Here is a 19,707-nt window from a genome sequence, read left to right on the forward strand (position 1 = left end):
AAATGTAGGTACTACTATAAAAACAAAGGATATAAAAATTATACCTAAGAGATTTTATAAAATAATCAAAGAGCAATTCTACTTTTACCACAATACTTTTGCCGAGTTCTTGAGACATTAGCTAATAATGACAGCATTACAATTACATTTAAAAACTTTTTACCCAAAATTAAGTACATGTATCATCTATAAAAACTTTCTCTTTTGTTCACTTTTGAAATGCAGAATCTGTTCCAAAATCTTTCAAAGTTTATATGAGCTTATAACCCATTTGTTAAAAATATGAAACAAAGAAAAGAATATTGTAATTTAGCAAAAATAGTCAATGAAGCATTTCTTTCATTTATATATCTTTTTGAAGTATCTTCTTCAACTATGACAGCCATTAAAGCTAACTATAAAAATAAACTAACTTTTAAAATGAGCCTCTGAATTGCTATACCAGATTTAAATCCAGATTTTCAAAAATAATGGGCATATAATTCAATCATATTAGCCTTATTAAAAATATTAATACTTATGGAACAAAAGGTCTGAGTTAAAAGAGAAATTATTATTTAATCTTTATCTCATTCTTTTAAAATTTCTATTATTATGTATATCATATTATATGCATAAAAAAGCAGTACAGAAGTATGTGTACATAAGTTTACAAATACACATACATTGGTGAGTGCTCAAATATTTTACTGAAGTAGTACACAATTTTAAAATTTTGGAGACCACTGGATTAGATGTCTGACAATAAAATTGGATGAGCAAAAGAACTCTGGGAGATGACTACATTACATAGAATTTCCCAATCCCTATATTTTTGCCCACCTGAATTTTTTATTTCCTTCATAGGCTAATTGTACACTATTTCAGAGTCCGATTCTTTTTGTACAGCAAAAGAACGGTTTGGCCATGTATACTTATTTTGTATTTAATTTATACTTTAATATATTTAACATGTATTGGTCATCCTGCCATCCAGGGGAGGGGGTGGGGGGAAGAAGGGGAAAAATTGGAACAAAAGGTTTGGCAATTGTCAATGTTCTAAAATTATCCATGCATATAACTTGTAAATAAAAAGCTATTAAAAAATAATTAAAAAAATAAAACTGGATGAATTCAAATTGGTTGACTGGCGAGACTCAAAAAAAGACTAGTTAAGATTTACATAGATATATATGTAAATCAACCTAGCAGCAGGCTCCAAAAAAGTGCCTCAGATATCTATGCATGCTTAGCCCCATGCTATTTAACAATTTTTTAATCGATGACTTAGTTAAAAGCAAACCTGGCATGCTCATCAAACTTGAAGTTGATAGTAAGTTAAAAATATAACTAACACAATGAGCAAGTCAAGATACAAAAATATTTCAAAGATTCAAAACAGGAGCAGACACTTAACACTTCCTAATGTGTGATCCTGGCAAGTCACTTAACCCCAATTGCCTCAGAAAAGGGAAAAGGATGGAGGAAGGAAAAAAAATCAAAGATTCAAGACATTGGTTGAATTCTAAAAAGAAATTTAGTAGAGATAATGTTCAAGTGCAACACTTGTGTTGAAAAAAAGTCAACTACAAATTTTAAATAAAATATTAGCAAGGAGACTCAGCAATATATCCCAAGTATTATCTCAATTTCTTCATCAGTAAAATGATCTAGAGGAGGAAATGGCAAAACATTCCAGCATATTTGTCAAGAAAACTCTAAATAGGGTCAAAAAGAGTTTAATGCAACTAAAATAAGTGAACAAAAAAAACTTTTGCAGATGATAGTTTTTTCAAGAACTCCAACTAAAAAACTTAATCAAAATAATTAACTTCAGCAAATTAGCAGGATTCAAAACAAACTCACATAAATCATTAACATTTCTATTACCAACAAATCCCAGCAAGAAGAAACAGAAAGTGAAGACAGTACAAAATACTTAGGAGTTTACCTACTAAGACAAACCTAAATCAACTGGAGAAATATTTGTTGTTCATTGGTAGCAGAAAAAAAAATTATAAAATATTCATCTGGAAGAAGAAAATGTCAAGAATCATTATGGAAATTGATGGGGGAAATGGCCTAGCAGTACCAATTTAAACAATATTACAAAGCAGCAAACATCAAAATAATCTGGTACTGGCTCAGGAAAAAAGTGACAAATCAATGAAATAGATTAGATATATATAATACTTAATAGAAAATGACAATATTAAACTGGTGTTTGACAAATGCAGTGATCTAAATTTGGGAGGCAAGAACTCTCTAACTGACAAAAAATTGCTGGGAAAACTGGAAAGTAGTCTGGTAGAAACTTAGGCATAACCCAAAATCTCACACCACATCAAAATAATGTCAAAATAGGTTTAAATCATTTATCTATTATATAATTTCAATTATATGAAATTAAAAGGTTTTTGCACCAACAAAATTAATGCAGCCAAATTAAAGGAAAACAGAAAGCTAGAGGAAATTTTACACCAAGATTCTCTGATAAAGGCTTCATATAGAGAAGTGAATCAAATCTACAATTCATTATGCAATTGATAAATTATAACAGGAAATAAAGAGGCAGTTTTTAGAAAAAAAAAATCAAAGCTATTAATAGTCCCATGGAAAAAATGCTATAAGTCACTACTGAGTAAAGAAATACAAATTAAAACAACTCTTGAGATACCAATTCTTATCTGTCAAATTGGCTAACATGACAGAAAAGAAAAATGATGAGCCCTGGTGGAATTATAGGAAAATAGGTTGCCCTAATACACTGCTGATGGTGGTATGAAATGCTCCAACCATTCCGAAAAAATAATTCCAGACTCTGTTAAAAAGACTATAAAACTGTGCACATCCTTTGACCCAGCAACTATGAAGTTGGTATTCCAGAGATCAAAGAAAAGGGAAAAGGATCTTTTTGTACAAAAATAACACTCTTTTCAGGGTGGCAAAAAATTGAACATTGAAGGAAGGTCCATCAATTGGGGAATGGCTGAACAAGTTGTGGTATGTGATTGTGATGGAACACTCCTATGCAGTTTGAGCTGGATGCTTTCACAAAAAGCTGCAAAAACTCACACAAACTGACGCAAAGTCAAATCAGCAGAACCAGGGGAACATTATACAGAGAAATGACAATATTAATTAATTATTTACTATAGATCTATAAGTAATTATTTCCAATAAATTACTAACAGTACTTAACTGAATATTATAGAATTCCAGTAAGGAATTATTTATATAGTAAAATATTACAATATTACAAGTAAATATTTACATCTAAAATTCAGAAATCACATTTTGTAGAATCCTATGATATCAATTTCTAACATTTTCTTAAGGGATAGACACCTCAAAATATATAAACCACAGTGATAAATTTAGTACTCCAATTTTTCTTATGACTTGGCATTAAAAATGCTACTTATAATACAACATAAGAGCTAGATTCAGAGTTAAGTGATTCAGTGAAGGCAGCTGCTAGTCCACTTAATACTGAAGTGATCTTGGGCAATTCACCAAATCTCCAAACCTCCCCAAATGTTAGCATTCTAATTTCTAAATTAAGGAAACTTGGACAGGATGATCTCTAAAGTCCCTTCTAGCTCCAAATCTATGATCCTCTGCCAAGATTTGTTAGGAATAGAAAAATACAATGTTTTGTCTAGATTAAATCTACTCTTATTCTTCAAGTATAATTATAGATGGAATATAATTAACTATTTAAGAAAAAAATAACCCTCATATAGCTGAATGAATTCTGTAGTATTTGATTTTGCTTGTATTTTAAAAATCAACCTCATTACCTTTTCATAATACCATATGATTTACTAATATAAGACATTAACATATTAATCCTTCTTTAAACTAATTCATTTGTCTCTAATAACAGTGTATTATAAATAACGCAGCATGATAAAAAAGTGAAAGCACAAAATGAATTTAGCTAGCATAAATAATTCTCATCCCCTCCCCCAATAAATCTTTCAATCCCCTACTTCTTCTGTACTTCCCAATTTCACTGATTTATTTCTGCTGTACTGCCATTAGGGTTTCCAGTCTCCTTACAATCCCTTCATGTACCAGTAAAGCACTAGCAAAGCACCAGCTCTGCATGATGTCAGAAGAGTCAGTGAGGTACTCACTCTTTACCTTTAACACTTGTCTTGAGTTGATAAATTTTTTCCTTCAGCATATTTAGGAAATAACAAAGCTTTGAAAAGAATAAAATTACATTCCTAATACACCAGGATCATAAAGAAAAAAAGGAAGCCAAAATTTAATTGACTCTACCGATAAACACTATTAGGTCCATTTCACAGGCTACATTTTCCCCAGAATCCTGCATTATACTTCAGTATCTGTGACTTTTGCCTTCACTGTCAACAATGTTAAAACACACACACACACACACACACACACACACCAAAAATGAGATTGGGATGTAGTAGACCATCTAGTCAGATTAAGAGATATCAAATATTCCATATCAGCACAGAATTCAACATACCATCAAAATCAAATATTTAATAAAAAAAGAATCAGCAGCATAACAAATTTGCAATTTTTCAGTGAAAATCACCAAGTGTTACCAGTTACATATGAATTAAGAATGCCATATTTTTACCTAAGACAGAGTTAAATGTTTTAGTATTTTTCTTTTAAGAGAATCAGGACCAGAAAGGGATCCAAAAAACACAGAATTCCCTTACCATTAAAAATACAATGTCTCTTACCACAGACTTAAAAGTAATGAGTTTCATTCAATGTCTCATTCTAATCACATTTAAACCGTACAGACAAGGAAATTAACTTTCTACAGTCAAGAAATTCCACTATTAAAAAAAAAAAAAAAAAAAAAACATCAGCATACATCACTTTATTAAAGTGGATTTTTTTCCTTTTTCTGGACATGAAAATATTCCTTCTTAAAGATCGGAAGACTTAAAATACAACCAAAGAGTAATCAAAATGAGCTGATTTATAGATTCTTCTACATTTTATCAATATAGCTTACTGCTTAATTAAAGGGAAAAGAATTGGAGAAAACAATATGATGCGAAAATTTCTTTTTGCTCAAAGAAGGCATAGAGAAACTTTGTCAGTAATCCACAAAAATCTAAGAAATCTGCAAAATATTTTAAACTATCATATTCTACTCTCTGTCCTGGCTATTTAAACCAACTGCTTCATAAATTTCTGAATATTTTTTATTCATAAAATAAATAATATTAAGGATATTAAGGAATAAAAAATATTAAGGAATGAGGAATCATTTTTGGAAAGGTTAAAAAAAGGTTAAAAAAAAAAAAGTTTTCATCTCTTGCTCTAAAAACCAAACTAAAAGTAAAAATTCAATCAATTCCTCCGAATTCTATTCTGTTCTGTCAATGACTAAAATGTCAATTTTAGTGCTTCAGTTTTCCCTTTTAAAAAAGTCATCCATCTGCCCCAGAAGAAATTTACAGTAAGTCATCAATTAATCCTTTACAAACGGAAAAATCAAAGAATAAAAATTATTCTAACAACATTTTATTATGTTAACCAACTATTTTCAATTCTGAAAATCTGACTAAAATTTAAAATTGTAATTTTTTTACTTTATATTAATTTCCTGATCCCCCTCCCCCAATGGAATAGTGTTACTGGAAGGCTACATGCATGAACAGATTGAAATTTATTCTTCTGGCTGTCAGGATTGCCAAGGTGGGGAGGATTCTGAAGTAAGGAACCTGGGAGAAAGTTGCAAACTGATGGTATTCCTTTAAATGCAACTACATAATAAGATATAGACCCTAAAGAGCTAAATCTACTAACCTCTACAGTCAATGCGAGACATGGTTTATCCAGCCTTGACAAAAATCCTCTGGACCACCAATGGCATTTGTTCATCCACACGTACATATGCAATTGTATAAAGAATCTATTCTTCAGAGTACGAAAAAAAGAAATACAATTTTAAGATGCAAACTTATAGAACTGCCACTGTGTAAAAAACATTAGCACTTTTCATTTTTAAGTCAACATCTCTGAATATGTCTTGGGTTTCAACTCCAAGTAAGAAAAAACTGTTAGTTAACACCAGAATGAAAAAAAAAAAAAAAAAAGAAAACAAATGTTTCCAAATAAACTTTTTTTTTTAATTCAAGTACCAAAATGCTGAACATTTTTTAAAAAATCCAACATTAAAATACATTCCACTTTTATTTCAAAATATACTATCATAGCAGCATGGTACAGTAGAGAGAAAATAGGATTCAGAGTCAGAGAACCTGGATTTGAACCTCACTTCTGTCACTTAATTGTCTTGGTCAGGTCTTTGGGTCTCAGTTTCTTCTCTAAAAAATGAGGGAAATACACAGGACAGTTCAAAGATACCTTCTGCATCAATAATATTATGAACTTGGGAAAGCCCATTTTGATGTAGAATATTTTTTAAATTTGTAAACTTGCACTTTCAAGTACATGTGAAGTCAAGATTCAACTTTTCAGAATTTGTTTCTTTTTAGGTTTTTTGGCCCGGATCATGGTAGAGAACTCCCTTTGTAGAAAGAGCTACTGGGATCTGCAACTAGTCTGTAATTTTTAAGAATTACAAAGTTGTCCAGGTCATTGCAAAGTTAAACTATTTGCCCAAGGTCACACAGCTAAAGTGTGTCAGAGTAAGGACTTGAATCCAGGTCTTCTAGACTCCAAGTCCAGCCTTCTATCCATGGAGACAGGCTGCCATATAAAAAATAGTTAAGATTTAGGAGAGTATAGATCTGTATACAAATATAAACATAACCTAGGTTTGAGATTAGAAGTTTTTAATTACTCCTCACTAGTTTTAACATTTTCCTGTTAATTTACTCAGCAAACATTTTTCATTAATGTAAATTCCAACCTAGGCGCTAAATTAATGAAATTCTATTGTAAATTAATATATCACCATTCATTCAAGAAACCAAAGTACTTTTAATTCCTGTTATAAAACACAGATTCAAATATACCTTCCTGACTCTGATCGACTCAACTTAATCTCTCTGGGTCTCAATTTCCTCATGTATAAAGTGAACAGGACATCGCATGTGACCGTTAAATAATTTTCTAACTCTTAAAAAAAAGTTTTTATCCTCTGTAAATTTTCTGAAAAAATCCCATTTTAAAAAGGTTTAATCCTTTTTAACTTAACTATCAGTAACTGAAGCAAATTTAAATACCTTCAAAATATTTTATATCTCAAATTTTGAACAAAAAGGTTGTCAACTGCATAGCAGAAACCATATATAAAGATATTACCTCTGAAGAGATAGAAAGGCCTATGTATACTATAAGGCATATAATTATAAAAATAAAAATTCATCTTATTTCACTGAAAAAGGATTAGAAGTCCCTCACATGGGGCAGCTAGATGGCGCAGTGCATAGAGCCCTGAAGTCAGGAGAATCTGAGTTCAAATCTGACCTCAGACACTTAATGCTTCCTTGCTGTGCAACCCTGGGCAAGTCACTTAACCCCAGTTGCCTCAGCCAAAAAAAAAAAAAAAAGAAGACGAAGAAGAAGTCCCTCATATCCTGCAGAATTCCTATATTTCACTCACAACTTTTAGGATAGTTTGTACAAATTTGAACAAGATACTATCCCTGTTATTTTTTAAAATGAGAAATAGAGATGAAAAAAAATAATTTTTAAAACACGTGTAACGTTTCTAATATAGGATCAAAAAAGATGAATTGTTTCTTTTTCTCAAAACCTGTCAAAGATGAAAAGTGTACTAATAAATTGATATAACCCCAAATAATGTTACTGTCAAACTTTTATTCCAGTTGGTACAAGTATGAGAAAGATATGATGGAGGTAAAAAAAAAATTTTTTTATTAAGAAATCACAAAGGTATTGGCAAATACTGTGCTCTCTGAGATAACAAAAAAAAATTTATCCCCCCAAAAGTATCCCCAGTATCCAGAAATCAAAGCTAACTAAAATTAAAGTCCAACTTCTGGGGGGACATTTGATAACTAAAAAATGGCTAAGTACTTAGCATAATTTTTTTTGAAGTACTTTCTAGGAACCAAAATCCTCTAAGTATATTTAGTAACCTAAATATAACCCAAGTTTAATAACACAAGATAATTGCTCCCAAATTTGTGATTAATCCTTTGCTCCCTAAAGCTGAAACTCTCTATTATTTTACTGGACATTACAGCATGATAATGCTGTTTATTGGCACTATTATTTTCATTTTCACATTTTCAAAGTGGCTACATAATTGTCAAAATCCTAGAGTGATGGTCAGTAACTTTCCCCACTGTTAAGTGCCATTTAACAAAACATACTAGGCAGGACTAAAATAGAAGCTATATGCTCAAACTAGAGGAATGCAACAATAATGATTGAAATATTGGCATATATATGTCAACTTAATCAAATTAATTTCAAAGAAAATGATCTTATCAATACTCATAACCTTCCCACCAGTATTAGCATTTTGTTAAAAGCATTATGAGTTGTATTAAAATATCACATGCAGAAAAGAATGAAAGATCAGAATGGAATGTAGTAGTCCCAGGGCTCAAGGAAGAGAACAACCCAACCAACCAGTTCATAAAACCTGGAAAGCAAACTGTCTTCATTTTTATCCTTCCTGTTTAGATAAAAGCTGACATCAGAACCTGAAAGGTGAAAAGGTTGATTTTAACATACAAATTAATGAAGAGATTTTCCAGGAAGATTATAGAGGGCCTTTAGTTTATTCCTGTTCTTTCTTTAAAAATCATCTCTTTAAGGATTATAGCATCACATTAAAAGAACAAGTTCAGATACTCAAAGTTCTGGTAAGTTTAAATTATGAAATCTAACTATGACAACCATTCATCATCAAGCTGTAAGTTTATATGAAGAAAAATTTTTCCAAAATGTTTTAACAGCATAATTATCTAGTCAGTTATTTTCCAACAGCTACATACTTTAAGACATTACTTGCCAAAAATATTACAGGATGTTTCTTCTTGAATTGTCCCTATCTAACTAAAGATCAAACTTGCTCTAAGGATGACTTATAATTAAGAGGTACAGAATGTGAAAGTCCTCAAAACTAAACACCAAGAATAAAGACATTCAGATATTTGCCTTCTCCTCTTGTCAGAAATATCTGTCCCCTATCAATATGAGTAGTAGACCAACTTTTCCATTTATTGGCACAAAATAGTACTGTCCTACTTACCCTTGTCTGAATTCAAAGACTACAAATTTAATTTACTGTATAGACTTAACTAGACCTGAAAACTATGCATTTATTCTCCTATACACACACCACACACAAACCATATATCCTAAAAATAACTAAAATCCCACTTCCCACATGACAACAGGATACTGCCAAAATGGTTTCCATTATCTCCAATTTAACATCAGCTGGAATCGTTGTGCTGATGATTCTGAAACTGCTGTAAAGGAACCCTGAAACAATCTATGTTTTTGTTTGTTTCTTTTGTTTTGTTTGTTTCTTAATGAATCTTATGTTATTTTTTAACAAACACTAAGAATAATAATTTTAGATAATTTTACAAGCATTATGCCAAGGTTTTCTTTTATCTGAAGGTTTCTATTACTGTGGGAAAAGTTTGAGAACCATGGTTCTATGGAAAGTCATGGACAAGAAATAGGTTGAAGTATAGCTGGGCTACAATCTGCACCAATGAAGAATATCCACCTCTAATGAGATAATGGATCCATTAAAGCAAGAATTATATTACATTATTTTCTGAACCCTTACAGGTCAGGGCTCTAATCTTCTTTGTGTCAAGCACTCCTTGGAAAATCTGATGAATCCAATGGACCCCTGCTCAGAATTATTTTTTAAATCATAAAAATAAAATATATAACATTTCAAAGGAAAACAGTTACAATGAAATGCTGCTATCAAAATATAAAAAAGAATTCACCAAACATAGCTAAGAACTCCTTTTCTAAATACTGGTAAGGTATGTAATATTTTTAATAAAACCAAATTAAGGTAGATTACAGACTTGGTAGCTATCATGATACTGCTTCTATGGCCAATAGTACCAATATCAACAATTCCAATATCAAAGAGAAATCAAAAAATTCAAAGTAGTCAACTATGTTTCTTTTAATAATAATAGCAACAGCAAATATACATATACACACTAATATAAGGGTTTACAATACACTTTTTCATACATTATGTCATTTGCTCCTTACAATAACTGAGGTAGATAGGTGCTGTTATTATTATCCCCATTTTACAGATGACAAAACTGAGGCTGGGGAGTTAAGTGATTTGCCCAAGGTCATATAGCTAATTTTGAGGCAAAGTCTAAACTTAGGAAAGATGACTTTTCAATGGTTCCCATAAAGTTTGGAAGGGTATTAAGTTAAAAAAAAAATCATTGGCCATATTTAGATTTCTTACATCCCCAATCTGTATTATTTCTATCATATCCTTGGAAAATTATGAGCTTACCACAATCCTAGAAAGTTATTGTTTCATGCATAGTTAAAATATATTCCTTTGAATTCTGAAAGTAGGGAAGAGTTGTTTCTCGCAGAGAATAATGATTCAAATTATATGAATCACAGAACACATTGGTGGCAATTAATCACAGTTTTTAGTTCATCTGTGTTTTATTTTTATAAAAAGCCCGAACTCCTCAAACACAAGGACTTCCACATACTGCCTTTCTACCACAGGGCAGCTTCCACTCAAAAAAGCACTTAATAAAAAAACAATTGAATTTAATTAAAATAACTGCTCCCTGGAAATCTAACAAAGGATATAGCTAATACAGTTAAGCTTTCAGCATCAAGATTGATATTTCTGTCAGTGGAAAAAAACAAAGACATTCTAAAAATTCAAATTTGTATTAGATTAAGTTCACAGAGTGAATATCAGGGGAAAAAAAAAAGCATTGGACTCAAAAGATCTAGATTGGACGTGATCTCTCAGCCTCAGGATCCTTTTCTATAAAATAGGATATTTGCACAACAGCTTTTTATAAAGAAAGTGCTAATTAAGACTTTAAAGTTCCATAATATGTATGAATTATGCCATTTATCATAATCCTAAACAAAAATGTAATTTATACATTTTTTGTTTTCAACTCGAGACATAAAATAAAAAGAAAAAATTTTCTTTCACGTTAAAAATTATGGCACTAAATTTAACACTGGCTATTTAGTGGTTATTTATGCCATACATCTGACTACTTCTATGAGTTTTACAAACCAAGATAGATGGCTGAGGTTTTGTAAAAAGCCATACTGCAAGGTATTGATAAAGCAAATATGTGAACTGATCTTTTCTTATTTCTCTAAAAGCAATTCTAGTACATTAATTCACTTTCCAAGTATTATCACTAATAACTCACAATTTATCTAGTATGCCTTTATTTTGCTAGCTACATGACCATGGGCAACTGTTTAAAAGTATGTATCTGAAAACACTATGTAAATCTCCAAGTGCTATATAATTCTAAACTATTATTCTCCAAATCACAATCAGTTTAAGTTTCAAAACAGGCAAATTAAAAATATGAGAATTTGTCCTTAAAATCTATTATATAGCTACTTTTATTTGGAAAAGAATCAAATTTTCAAAAATTTATTTAAGTCATCCAATCCAACCTTCTCAATGTATTTAGCTTACCTATGGTATACTCCAAAAGTAAGTTCTACTTAACTATTTCCTAATGCTGGGTCAAAGTCATCTTACTACTCAATTGGTGTTATACTTAGTCAAAGGTAATATATAAAATCTGATACATCTTCTACAATGATGACCTTTCAAATCACATTAGTTCGAAATTCATTGAACAAACATTTATACTAAGCTACCCCATCCTACACTAATATTTTTTCTTATGCTTTTTAAACTCCTCTAAGTTCCTTCAACCTTTCCTGACAATATAGTTTCAAACCCCCTTATCATCCTAGTCACTTTTCTCAAATCCTCTTCGTTTTTAATGTTCCTCTCAAATCTATTTATCTTGGAAATAAAAATAATTCTATGAAGCTCTCTACCTTCTGCACAATCCATTCGATTTTTTTTTTTTAATGTCCAAGCATTGTTCCTTACAGCGTAAAGAAAGCCTCGGAAGTCAAAGGACTTGGATTCAAATCCCACCTGTGAAAATTTATTCGGGTGACCTTGGCTAAGTCAATAGACTTGTTTGTTTTTCTGCAAAAAGAGAAGATTGGACTTGATGACCTCTAAAGTCCCTTCCAGCTCTAGATATACTATCCATTTTTATGGAGCTGCCAATCTTAGGCTCTTTGTGGAGGCCCAGTTCTTACAAAGGAACATACAAGGACACACGCGAAAGCAAAGGCTCATCCAAAAAACTACATTTCCCATAATGCATTAGAACCTAAATACTTTCCGGTGGGCCGAGCCTCCAATTTATGTGATGTCACAGCTCCTTCAATATGGCTCTGATCTTTGGAATGGTTCAATTTTTGCTCATAGTGGTTTCCCCTGTATCAAGTGTTCGTGTTGCTCTTTCCCGGATATAATACGAAACTTTAACAACTCCCTGTGCAGGCCTTCCCCCGCGATGGAGGCACAAAAAGACAGCGAGGACTTCTCCACCTACCTTGCCACAGAGAAGCTAAAATGCGGGGGACGGGCGGGGAATGTGACAGTATCTCCTCTTTCTGGGACTGATCCTCCCCCACGTCCAGCATCAAGGGAAAAATTAATGGGAAAGAAGGGGGGGGAGGGGACGGAGGGTCGGAGACCTCCCACATTTAACTCTTCCAGAAACGTTCATTTCAAGATCTCCAGAGAAATGGGCAGTCCGGTTGTCCCCACTCCTGGGAGAGCCTCGAAGGGAGGGGCGGAGAGAGGGGAGGAGGGCAGACAGAGGGGGAGTGGAAGGGTACCTGGCCCGTGCTTCACCCATCACACACATGCTCACCCATCACACATACGCACATGTAACATGCAAACACATCCATCACACAAACCTCACATCCATCTACATCCATCTAACACCTCCATCACAGACACGCACATTCATCACTCACACAACACAACAGACGCACACGTCCCTCCGTTCCACACCACCTGTTCCAAAACCTCCCAGGCCAGGGCAAGCTAAGGCTGGGAGACGGGGGCCGGGGGTCTGGACAGGAGTCCCCCTCTCTCTCCTCCTCTTCTCAAAGAAAGGGGTAAAGATTGAGGCCCCGCCCGGGGCTGGGGTTTCAGTTTCTCAACATGACGCTGCAAACCAGAGGCCTAAAAAGAATCAGGGCGGCGGCGGCAGCAACAGCTTTGGCTTCTCCTCCCCGCCTGGGCCCCCGTATGCGCCCCCCCACCCCGGTCCTCACAACCAAAAAACGTCCCCCTCGCAGCCCCCCCGCCGCCCGGGCCTGCCCAAGGACACCGCAGCCCAGGGGGCCCGGCGAAGGACACCCCATCGAACCCAGCTCCGCGCTTCGGGCAGCCTCAGGGGCAGCAGCCGCCGCCCCAGGAGCGGAGGAGGAGGGGAAGCCGTTGGTCTGTCTGCCCGGATCACTTACTGAGCTCGTCCTGAGAGGCAGAGGCGGCCGCAGCCATGTTGCACCCGGGGAAGGGAGGGAGCGAGCGGAGCCGTGGGAGGGGGCGGGGCGGAGAGGAGGGGGCGAGGCGGGGGCGGGGCAGGGAAGGCCGGGGTGGGGAGGGGGCGCAGCGGGCTGAGGCCTGTCCGAGGCCAAGGCCACCCAGCTCCCGCTCGGGCTCGGGCTCCTCCTCTGGCCAGGCGGGCCGCGACCTCTCCCCGGCTTCCTTCAGGCCTCTCTCTCTCCGCCGGCGGCGAAATTCCGAAAGGGAGAGAGGCCGCTCTTCTCCGACCGTTTCTGCGCGGTTCCTGCGGCCCCCCTGCAGCCTCTCGGCCTCCTCCCGATCGCCCGCCGTCCGTCTCAATCTCTCTCTGGCTCTGTCTCCCCCCTCCCTCCCTTTCTATCTCTGTCTCTCCCTATTTCTCGGCCTCTCGCTCTCTAGCTCTCGTCTCTGTCTCGCGCCCTCGCCACCTCTCTCCTGACTTTGCGAAAGCCCGGCCGGGACGGGCGACGAGGCGGCTCTGCCGGAGCCTCCTCCTCCTCCCCCCCGGGCCCGCGCCCCCCACACCGCGGCTGCGTCTCCCCGCTTCGCCCGCTCGGCTCCCTTTAGTTTTATATTTAGAAAAAGCTGAGCCATCCTCCCCCCCCCCCCCCCCCCCCCCCCCCCCCCCCCCCCCCCCCCCCCCCCCCCCCCCCCCCCCCCCCCCCCTCCCCCCCTCCTTCCTTCCTCGCTCCCCTTTCTCTCCCCAGCGTCGGCCGCCCAGCGTCCCCCCTCTCGCAGTTGGGAAATTCACTAATCCTAGAGCTCCCCGCCCTGTGAGAGAGTGGGAGCCAGCGAGCTGCCCCCGCGGACTCCCCGACCCTGCCCGCCGGCGCGTGGGGCTTCCTTCCCCGCCTCCCGGCGGCCGCTCACGCTCACTATTTAGCTGCGTTTGGGGGGCGCCTCCAGCTCCCCTTCTTTCCCCCGGGGCTTCCGGGCAATCCGAGTGCTAATGGGCGCGAGGAGCGACTGACCTGAGTCCACGATGACCTCCATGGCCGGAGATGGTGCGCTTCCCTCGATGGAGGAGGAGGAGGAAATATGGGTAAACCCTCAAGTGAAAAAGGGAGAGAGAAAAAAGCCGTGAGTTTCTCCCCCTATCTGTGGAAGGAGCTTGTAGCAGCCTGGAGAATTTTCCCGGACCCCGTGCGGCGCCGGCGGCTTACCGGATTTTGCAAGACGCGTGTGGTAACCAGTGACTTGCCTCAATCACCAACGGGAAGCTCCCTCCGGGGAGCCGCGTGGCGCCGGCTCAGGACTTGGGCAGGCTTGTTTAAAGGGAGAAGCTGCGTGTCGCCAACTCCTCGCTGAGCGCGCGGCGGCGGAGCGAGACTCCCAGGCTCCTCCCGGCCAACTTTCAGGCATCGAATGGTGCTGGTTGTGTACGCAAGGGCCGAGAAGCACCTGCGCCACAACTCTCCTGGCCTCCAAAATGCGTTATCCGGGGCTTAACACTTTGGGGTTGTTGCCTTAAAAAATGAAAATGTCCGAGGGAAAAGGCCCTGCGCCTCTGATTCCCTTGATAAGGAGAACTATTCTGTAGTGAGCAAATTTAAATTGTCTCAGGGCAGCAAACATCCTCCCTCCTCTTGAGAAGTAGTCAGCCCAGAGTCCCGAGGTAGATGGATCAGGCCCACAGCCAGAAGGTGCACAAGCAAGATTTGAACCTAGGCTTTCCAAAGTAGGCTCCAAGGCCCGTTCTCAGTCCCTTGTGCCAGGCTGTGTCTCAGAAAGAAAAACTAGAAATGGAGTAATTTTTATTTTACTCTTCGAATCAGAACTGTCTTCCTCTTTGCAGCCGTCATAACTAGCACAATGCGTTGCATGTGTTAATAATTTTTGCTGAATTACATTAAATTATTAAAGTTTCCTATTTATATTAGTTACAAAGGATTTTTGATAATTCTAGTAATGAGCCTTTTTGCATAGGTGTGACTTTCATTACATGAAAGATGTAAGCACTCTGCAGAGTTTTATGAGAGAACAAGGGCATAATAAAAAAGATGATACTTTAATAGGTGATGCTATAGAACTATCGCTGAGAAGGATCTCAGAAGCCATCCAGTCCAACTAAATTACAGATAAGTAAAGCGAGCCCCAAAGAGTTAAGTGGCTTACTCAAGATACAACATGTAATTATTGTTATGATCATTCTTTGAAACCATTTGAAGTTGTCGGCTATTTTCCATGCTATCTCGCATTGTTGGGATGTTTGTTTCTTCCCTAAAAACAATCTTTGCTTAGACTGTTCCCTTCTCCAATAACATTTCATCAGATTTATAACTTGATACCCACCAACTTCATGTACCCAGATCACAAGAAGGAAACAAATAGGCTTATGACTAGCTAAATATCTATTTCATGAAGTTTATATCTTGAAGCCGAAGCACTTTACTAATGGGAAAAGCCTTCATTCATAGTCTCACTCTTACTTTATGTGCCATTCTAACAAGCTTTGTTGGCTGATTTCTAAACATTAGAAGCAGCAATTAAGAAGTAATTAGATAGGGTATGATAGCCAGGTAAATTGACAGCATGGGAAGGGAAGAAAGCAGGGGGAAAAGACTCACAAATTTTTGATGTATTGAATAGGGGGTAGCTACAGGAGAAAAAAAGTGATGTGGTGGCTTGAAGAAGAATTATGTTTTTAATTAAGTTTTATCAATATATTAAATGATTGCCTATTTATGACTTACCAGATTGAAATATAGACTTTATTTTGTCACCATGAGATAGTCATTTCACCATAGCATGGGTGACTTGCCATCATGACTGAGCAAGTTAACTGGTAAAAAGAGGGGAGCAGATGAGTTCGTGCCAAAATTATATGTCCAAGATAACTCCCCTGAATTGTTAGCTTATTGAGAGCAAGAACTATTTTTGTTCAATATATTAAAAAGTTAAATGATTTATGTATTTATAATATACATTTATATTATAATATTTATAACGAATATTTATTTGCATTTTTGAAGTACTTAGGAAGTACCTTTACATCTATTTGATCCTTACATTCCTACAAAAAAAAAAAAGAAAAAGTAGTGATCACAATATTCAACTTGCAAACATCCACAAACAAGAGGAACACAAAAATGTGTATAAATAGGAGTCTTCTCCAAGATTATTAAGAGCAATGACTTTTGCTTTTTCTGTGTATCTCTGAGGCCTAGCAGAATGCTTGACACATAGTGGGAACTTAATAAATAATTGTTAATAGACAGATTGACAAGATGAAATATGTACTCAAAAATGTATAGAATATCATTTTGAAAAACAGCAACTGAATGAGGAGTAATGAATAAAGATAGTAAAAGATAGTAAAGAGACAGAAAGGACTACATTTTAAGGGAAATTCAATAATTCAAGCAAATAAAAGGAAAAAGAGCTGAATTCACCAAATAAATTTCATGATCTACGATCTCCTAAAACAGGATTGTGGGACAACAGAATAAAGGTGATGGAGGAAAGGTACTAGTTAGGAGGTAAGGTCCCACCTCATCTCACTCTTGAAAGAGAATGGAATTTTTATCACTAATGAACATTCATATGTAAGGATAGAGAGGGGTATAATGTTATTGGAGAGTTACTGAGGTGGTTTTGGGAAGGATAGGGAAGTCAAGGTGGAGAGGAAAGGGAATGATTTGCACCACATTAGAAAATCTCTAAGAATGAGTTGTACTTCCCAGGGTTGCATTCCAATCTTATGAATTCTCAAGGGCAGCTGGCACAGAGTGGTAAGGGGCACAATAAAACCAAAGATAAATTATCCTGGCCTTAAGAGTTTTGAATGAACATGGTAAGAGAAAGTAGAAAACTTTGTGACTCAAAACTCAAAGTAATTCACAGTATACAACAGTGCTTCCTCCTTCATGAACTGATATTTTAAAGAGCAAAACAAAATAGAAAAAAATGGAGTAATATCTATTGATATAATAACAGAAATCAAAGAAGTTGGCTAAAATTTAATATTCCAGAAACTTTACCTCTGCAAGGGATATAAAATTAAAAAGAAATAAGTATAGACAATGAATAAGGATACTAGAAGTTAGAACAGACTAGAAGGAATGAGAAGTGAAGAGGATACAGCAAAGGAAAAGTTAGAAAAGGACACTATGGAAGAATGTTACACTTAAGGGGCTATAGTGAGGAGGGAAAATATTGAACTACATACTAGGGTAGGAAAGAGGAGAAGAAATGGATGAATAAGTGAAAGAAAGAACTACTTTTATAATTATCTTTTAAATAATTTAAAATCAAGAAATTTGATAGAATAGATAAATAAAAGTGAGAAAAGACTACCATTAAAGAGGCGTGGCAGATCTAATTGCAGGGTCACAGTGCTGATTTAAGTGAGTAACAATGAAAAAAAATTTTTTTAAATAATAACTTTTAAAGCGTACTATTCAATTAAAAAACAAGCACTTACATACCAGCTACTGGGGCTACAAAAACAAATAGTTCTTGCTCTCAATAAGCTAACAATTTAGGGGAGTTATCTTGGACATGTAATTTTGGCATGAACTCATCTGCTCCCCTCTTTTTACCAGTTAACTTGCTCAGTCACGATGGCAAGTCACCCATGCTATGGTGAAATGACTATCTCATGGTGACAAAATAAAGTCTATATTTCAATCTGGTAAGTCATAAATAGGCAATATACATTTTCCCACAGACCCCAAACAGATCTAGAGATCAGAATTTCACATCTATTAACTTCAAAGTTCTCGTGTCAGTCAAATGTAAATTATATGTAGAAAAATGGAACACTGGCAATCTAAGTATTTCTCTTACTATTGTCCTTTCTTTCTCAAGCAGAAAATTAGCAAAACTGTTCACATCTGAAAGTGCTACTTGTTCAGTAATTCAGTCCTAATCTGACTTTTCATGACCGAATGGATCATATAGCACACCAGGCCCTTCTATCCTTTACTATCAGAGTCTGTTCAGGTTTATGTTTGTTGTTTCCATGATACCATCTATTCATCTCATCCTTTGCTATCCCCTTTCCTTTTTGCTTTCCTTCTTTCCTAATACCAGGGTCTTTTCCAATGAATCCCATCTTTTTATTATATGTCAAAAATATTTAAGCTTCAGCTTCAGTATTTGACCTGAATTAATTCCTTTAAATTAGTAACTGATTTGAGAAATGCAAATTAAGACAACTCTGAGATCCCACTACACACCTGTCAGATTGGCAAAGATGATAGGAAAAGATAATGACGAATGTTGTAGAGGAAACTGGGACATTGATGCATTGTTGGTGGAATTGTGAATGGATCCAGCCATTCTGGAGAACAATTTGGAACTATTCCCAAAAGGCTATCAAATTGTGCAATGTTGATCCAGCAGTGTTTCTACTGGGCTTATATCCCAAAGAGATTTTAAAAGGAAGGAAAGGGACTCACATATGCAAAAAACTGTTTGTGGCAGCCCTTTTTGTAGTGGCTAGAAACTGGAAACTGAGTGGATGCCCATCAGTTGGAGAATGGCTGAATAAATTATGGCATATGAATGGAATGGAATATTGTTGTTCTGTAAGAAACAACCAACAGGATGATTTCAGAAAAGCCTGGAGAGACTTACATGAACTGATGGTAAGTGAAATGAGGAGAACCAGGATATCATTATACATGGCAACAACAAGACTATACAAAGATCAATTCTGATGGACATGATTCTATTCAACAATGAGATGATTCAAACTAGTTCCAATTGTTCATTGATGAAGAAACCCATATATACCCACAGAGAGGCCTATAGGAACTGAGTGTGGACTACAACATAGCATTTTCATGCTTTCTGTTGATGTTTGCCTGTGTTTTGTTTTCCTTCTCAGGTTTTTTTTCTTTCTAGATCCAATTTTTCTTGCACAGCAAGGTAACTGTATAAATATGTATACATATATTGGATTTAATACATATTTTAACATATTTAACATATATTGGATTACATGCCATCTAAGGGAAGGGATGGGAGGAAGGAGGGAAAAATTTGGACCAGAAAGTTCTGCAAGGATCAATGTTGAAAAATTATCCATGTATATATTTGTAAATAAAAAGCTTTAATAAAAAAAAATATATTGACTGATTTGATTTCCTTGCTATCCAAGGGATTCAAGTCTTCTCCAGAACCACAATTCAAAAACATGG

General features: G+C 36.4%; 1 protein-coding gene across 4 annotated transcripts in view; it reads right to left on the reverse strand.

Moving 5' to 3' along the window:
• Positions 1-14,963, reverse strand: part of ECPAS (Ecm29 proteasome adaptor and scaffold) — a 146,766-nt gene extending 131,803 nt beyond the window's left edge. Inside the window, exons 1-2 of one of the 4 annotated variants that reach the window (XM_031942843.1) lie at positions 13,501-13,938; positions 5,794-5,904 (exon numbers count right to left, since the gene is read on the reverse strand). In XM_031942843.1, the coding sequence (XP_031798703.1) occupies positions 5,794-5,815 (22 nt within the window). In that variant the 5' untranslated portion in view covers positions 5,816-5,904; positions 13,501-13,938. Of the gene's footprint in view, positions 1-5,793; positions 5,905-13,500; positions 13,939-14,532 lie in introns of those variants that run through there. The other 3 variants (XM_031942849.1, XM_031942855.1, XM_031942834.1) reach the window with 3 other exon arrangements.
• Between the last annotated feature and the right edge of the window lie 4,744 nt (positions 14,964-19,707).

Source organism: Sarcophilus harrisii, chromosome 1 (assembly GCF_902635505.1).
Source record: "Sarcophilus harrisii chromosome 1, mSarHar1.11, whole genome shotgun sequence".
NCBI classification, from domain to species: Eukaryota; Metazoa; Chordata; class Mammalia; order Dasyuromorphia; family Dasyuridae; genus Sarcophilus; species Sarcophilus harrisii.